The 6,383-nt window shown below is 36.8% G+C and overlaps 1 protein-coding gene across 1 annotated transcript; it reads right to left on the bottom strand.

The window, feature by feature from the left end:
• Positions 1 to 1,843: 1,843 nt before the first annotated feature.
• Positions 1,844 to 2,809, bottom strand: LOC121133463 (olfactory receptor 147). The gene has a single exon (XM_040730018.1). The coding sequence runs from the start codon at positions 2,783 to 2,785 to the stop codon at positions 1,844 to 1,846; it is 942 nt and encodes a 313-aa protein (XP_040585952.1). The 5' UTR covers positions 2,786 to 2,809.
• Between the last annotated feature and the right edge of the window lie 3,574 nt (positions 2,810 to 6,383).

Here is a 6,383-nt window from a genome sequence, read left to right as displayed (position 1 = left end):
TAAAGGCATGTACTATAAACACCAGGCAATGCTAGGCTCTTAATAGCATTTAATAGCAAGTTTCATATCCACTATTGTATCTGGAACACTGTTACTAGATTATTGAGACCTAATCACAAATAAACGCAGCTAACTCTACTGAATAAAATGTTCTGCAATTCTCCCTTTAAGACAACTACAATTGTCATTGCATATTTTTTTAAAAATTATTAATTGACATGATAACTTACGTCATAAACTTTTAAGGATTTTATTATATTTTATGGTGAAAATCATAGAATAAGATATCCAGAATATAGCATATTAATAAAAGTATTGAAGTTTGAATACAGGGAGATGGTTTAGTATGTCAAAGTACCTGCCACCTGAGACTAACAGCCTATTTTATATCATCAGAATACACACAAAACTGAATTTAGTGTTTGAGCTTCTGTAATCTCAGTGCACCTGTGGAGACAGAAGACAGTAGAGTCCCTAAAAGCTCATATCCCATCTAGCCTGACTTACCCACATGGAAGGTAGCCTGCTTTGAACAACTAGGGAAGATGATAGTAACACCTCAAGGTGGACATCTAGTCTTCAAACACAATTACACATTTTAAATGTCCATAAAATGCATTCAAATTTTGAAATATCTCAGAAAGTACAAATCATTTTTATTTTTATTAAATGGGACTGGCCCAGACCTTCTGAACGTGGGTGTCAGTAAGGAGGTTTCGGCAATCTATACAGCCTTGGATAGTAGACCAGTACTTAGCCATGGCATACAAGGGGCCTTTGGGAGCCCATTCCACATGGAGGGATGCTGTCTCAGCCTGGACAGATGGGGCAGGGCCTAGGCCCTGCCTGGGATAATATGACAGGCTTCGAACATTCCCCATGGAGGACCTCTAACTCCCTGAGGAGTAGAGGGGAGTGGGATGGGGGATTGGGAGGATTAGTGGGGAGCAGGGGAGGAGAGAGCTGGGATTGACATGTCAATCAAGCTTGTTTCTAATTTAAATAAAATAATATGACTTGAAGTGAAATATATTTAAAGCTACTAGTGAAATTATACAATTGTTCTGAAACATACTCTATCAGGCCTTGTGCTTACTTGTTAATGACTGTGGTGTCCCAATTTCTCTTACAATCTGTATTAGAAATCATGTACACAAATAATGAGTTTTTCTGATTTTGTTTGTAATTGGAAATTTCTATATATTTTATTTGTTATTAGCAATGCTATTATGTAGATATCTACTGCATGGGGATTAAGTTAATTATAATATAAATCAGCTGACATAATTGTAACTTCTTTGAACCATGAACATGCAAAATATTTTGTGTATTAATTTGAAATATAAAAATGATGAAACAGAGTCTCAATGAGGTAAAAATAAATTCAAATGCAGTATTCCTAAATGAAACCATACACATCTCCAGCCTTCTTGTCATCTTCTACATATCTTCTCAACCTTATGGTAGTCACGATTCTACTACAAAATGAGAAAGCACACATTATTTGTCAGTTTTGATTTTAATGTAAAAAGTTTTAATGTTTAAAGACAAAATTTTCTGTGCTTTTCAAGGTGAGAAATAGCCAATAGTCTAGGAGAAAGAGAATGAAACAATAATAAAAATACCTGTGTATTTATTGCTTCAAAAATGTTATCTATTATTTAAGTACCTGTTAGATATGGCAAAGTTACAGAAAGAAAAATTAAATTATCCATATGAGATATTACAAAAGCGAGTCTACCAGACTACACATATAACTGAGGTAAAGTCATACTGACAAACAAAAGCAATACAAAAAAATATGACAGTCCTCCAATAATTCTTACAGAATTATTGTTTCTAATTAAAATCTGTCTTTCCTCTGAAACTTAATCAATGATTTCCTTATTGCCAATTTCACATCCTTGTTCCTCAAACTGTAAATCAGGGGGTTGAGCATGGGCCCAATATTAGTATAAAAAACTGAAGATATTTTTCCTTGTTCCATAGATCCAGAAGAATATTTAAGATACATGAATGCAGCTGATCCAAAGAAAAGGGAAATTGCCATGATATGAGAGCTACAGGTACTGAAGGCTTTTAATTTTCCTTGTGTCGACTTGATGTTGAGAATGTTGGCAAGAATAAAAACATAGGAAATGAGGATGGTAAAGCTGGGGACTGTGATATTAATACCCACAACTATGAGAACTATGATCTCGTTGACATAGGTGCTGGTGCAAGAAAGTTGGAGAAGGGGCAGAATGTCACACAGATAATGGTTGATGACATTGGAATTGCAGAAGGTCAGTCTGAGCATACATCCTGTGTGGGCAGAGGCTCCAGCAAACCCCATCCCATAAGAAGCAAAAGATATCACAGAACAGACCTGAGGAGACATTGTGACCTTATATAGCAGTGGATTACAGATGGCCACATAGCGATCATAGGCCATTGAGGTCAACATGTAGCATTCAGAGATGACAAAAAACAGAAAGAGAAACAACTGAGTCATGCACCCCACATAAGAGATGGTATTCTTCTCAAAAACAAAATTCAGCAGCATTTTCGGACTGAAGACAGAAGAGTAGCAGAGATCAATGAAGGACAGGTTGAAGAGAAAATAGTACATGGGAGTGTGCAGGTGAGGATTGAGGCCAATCAGTGTGACCAAGCCAAAGTTTCCCACCACTGTGACAATGTAGACCATTAGAAACACATAAAAGAGGGGCAGCTGGAGTTCTGGACGATCTGTCAACCCAGCAAGGACAAATTCACTCACCAAGGAGCCGTTTCCAGCCAGCATGCTTATCACTGAAAATCTAGGACAGAAGAACATTTTATCAGTGGACAAATCACCTCTGTTTCTGAGCTTGCTTTCAGCATCAGCAGAGTTTAGAGCACTTCACAAAAGTTCTCCTTGGTCATATGAATATATTATCACATTCTCCAGTTATGGCAACTTTAAGCCACTGTTGCTTTTTTTATCTTCATGACATCAATACTACAATAATATTCTATCCCTGACTCACCACATGGAGATAGAATGTCTGTCCTGAACACCTAGCCATTAATAAAATTCGGTGGTGGGATGTGATGTACAGAATTCCATTAAACAATTGAGTGTTTCTGGGATGACCAAGAGAAGTCCTGTAGGGCATCAACATTGCAGATACTCCTTATAAAATTACAATCCTCACAGTATGTCATAGAGCTTAGTACATGTTTTTTGAAGCTAACAATATATAACAGGTAAGAATTCATAAGAGGACATAGCATATCCACAGTATTTTAATATTTACCACTACTTAAATTCTTCCATGTTCCTTCACATTTTCTTCTAGTTTATCCAAGTGTCACATAGTATGGAGGAAATTTTGCTTTCAAATCTATAACGGCACAAAAGGGAAAATACAAATTAATATGGGTATGGGTTTCATTAGTGATGAATATTTTTTCCTTTTTAAATTTAAATTAGAGACAAGCTTGTTTATGTCAATTGCAGTCTCCTTTCTTTCCCCTCCTACCCTGCCCACTACCTGATCCCCTATCCCATCCCCTTTCTGTTCCCCAGAGAGCATGAGGCCTTCCATGAGGAATCTTCAGTGTTTGTGATATTATTTGGATCAGGGCCTAGGCCCTTCTGATGTGTCCAGGTTGTGGGAGTATCTTCTATGTTCTTAGGCTCCCAAAGTTCATTCGTGTACTAGGGATAAACACTGATCCACTACCAGAGGCCCCGTAGATTAACCAGATCTCTAAACTGACATCCTCATTCAGGGAGTATGGAACAGTCCTATGTTGGTTTCCTAGCTATCAGTCCGGGTTCCATGAACTCTGCCTTGTTCAGGTCAGCTATTTCTGTGCGTTTCTCCAGTCTGGTCTTGACTCTCTGTAACTGGACTATAGAGATCAGTTCAGTGTTTATCTGTGGGTGTCTGCTTCTGCTTCTATCAGATACTGGATGAAGGCTCTAGGATGCCACACAAGATAGACCTCAATCTCATTATCAGGGAAGGACATTTCAGGTAGCCTCTTAACTAATGCTTGTATTGTTAGTTGGAGTCAAATATGTACATATCTGGACATTTCTCTAGTGCCATATTTCTCACCAAAATACCAAATAATCAAATGAAAAAGTGGGGTAAAGGACTAAATAGAGAATTCTCAATAGAGGAATCCAAAATGGCTGAAAGACACATAAGAAAGTGCTTAACATCCTTAGCCATCAGGGGATTGCAATTCAAAAAAACTCAGAGATACCATCTCTCTCCTGTCAGAATGGTTAAAATAAAAAACACTCCTCCACTGCTGGCGGGAGTGCAAACTCATACAGCCACTTTTGAAATCAGTATGTCAGTTCATCAACAAAATGGGAATAAATCTACCACAAGATCCAGCAATTCCACTGTTAGGCATATACTCAAAAGATGCTTATTCATACAACCAGGATATCTGTTCATCTATGTTCATAACAGCATTATTTGTAATAGCCAGAGACTGTAAGCAACCTAGATGCCCTTCAACTGGAGAATGGATGGAGAAAATGTGGTATATTTACACAATGGAGTACTACTTAGCAGAAAAAAATATTGGAATCTTGAAATTCACAGGCAAATGGATGGAACTAGAAGAAACAATCCTGAGTGAGATAACTCAATAACAGAAAGACAAACCTGGTATGTGCTCACTCATATATGGATTTTAGACATAGAGCAAAGGAGTTACAGCCTACAATCCATACTACCAGAGAAGCTAGGAAACAAGGAGGACCCTAAGAGAGACATACACGGTTCCCCAGAGAAGGGGAAAGGGACAAGATCTCCTGAGCTAATTAGGAGCATGGTGAAGGGGAGAGGGAGTTAGGAGAAAGAGAAGTGGAGAAGAGGAGAAGAGATGAGAACATGAGAGAGCAGGAAGATCAGTCAGGGGAAGAATAGAGGAGAGTAAGAAAAGAGATTTCATAATAGAGGGAGCCATTATGTTTTAAAAATTGATAAAGATTTTTTAGTACCCAAATTGTATTCTTATGATGTACAAACTATTTATGTATATGGTACTTTAGAATTTTGTTTAAAATAGAATAACACACACACACACACACACACACACACACACACACACACACACACTAAGGTAGCTATCTATTTCATGAGTTACCCGGACCTATTATGCCTGTGTTGCCATCCGACAGAATAGGAAGCCAACATAATGAAAAAGAAACACAGGCAGGCAGATGATAAAGTCTGAGCTGTGCACTACTAATTTGTTGTTATTGCTGTTGTTGTTATCCAATGTAATAATTATTCTCCTTTTAACCACAAGAGGAATTGGAGGCATGAATAAAGAATGAATAAACTCACCTTTTCTCCTTTCTGAACAGCCCTCTATATATGTCACACGGTCATTATCCAGGAGGTAGAATTCACATCAAATATGACAAAAGTGACCAGATGTCATCACAAAATCCCACATGACAAAAGGGCCATAGATGAGGTCTCACAATCTGAATATTACAGGACTCACTCTGAAATGAATAACACTATTATCTATTCATTTTCCCAAACATAATAATGGAAAGCTACAGATGTCACTCCAAAGTCACTATGTCAATAGAGAGCATGGCCTGCTTTTAATTCTTTTGGACCTGATTATAAATCCAGGAATAGGTATTCCCTAAGGAACACTCCATGGTGATCAACTAGGAAGGTAAAAAACAGTCTATGTTTTAATCCCAATTTGCCATAATAGATATAAACTTTTCACCAGGGACTGCCTAGTCCCAGGCACAGACTTAAAAAGATGTAAATATAATTTATGCCATTAAATTTTTCACTAATCATGAATCTATGAAATAAATTAGTTACAGTAAAAACTGTGCAAATTTAATTTGTTATGCCCTTAAGTAATTTATATATTTTGAATTACACAAAATAAGGGTTGCATCTAATAAACTAAGAACACATTCTCCTCATAATGATCTTTTATTTTCCCATATTTCCACTCCTTTTCCTCTTCTACAACCTTAATAATACCCATTTCCCACTCATATCCCTTTATATTTCTCTGTAGATCTCACATAAAAAGAAAACATAACACCTATCTTATATGATTGGCATATTTTGCTTAGCATGATGATCTCCAGTTCCATCCATTTTCACACAAGTAAAATATTTGCAATGCTGTTTATTACTTAAGTAATTAAACCTACATAATATATGATGTCTCATTACCTTTATACAGGCATCAATTGATGGGCACCTCAGTGCTGAGTTATACATATATCAGGCAGGGAATCTGGTAATTTGTGCTTAGGCATATCTACTTTAAAAATATATAAAGTTGGAATGGAATTTTGCTTCACTACAGTTTAGTTGTCTTCTATTGTTCAACATATATTTATG

This window comes from Mesocricetus auratus, unplaced genomic scaffold, assembly GCF_017639785.1.
Source record: "Mesocricetus auratus isolate SY011 unplaced genomic scaffold, BCM_Maur_2.0 Super-Scaffold_100022, whole genome shotgun sequence".
Lineage (NCBI taxonomy): Eukaryota > Metazoa > Chordata > Mammalia > Rodentia > Cricetidae > Mesocricetus > Mesocricetus auratus.
This window is presented reverse-complemented; position numbering and strand designations above follow the sequence as displayed.

What these genes read in the sequence shown, in the direction of transcription:
- LOC121133463 (XM_040730018.1), bottom strand. Translation starts at nt 2,785, where the DNA reads ATGCTGGCTGGAAACGGCTCCTTGGTGAGTGAATTTGTCCTTGCTGGG.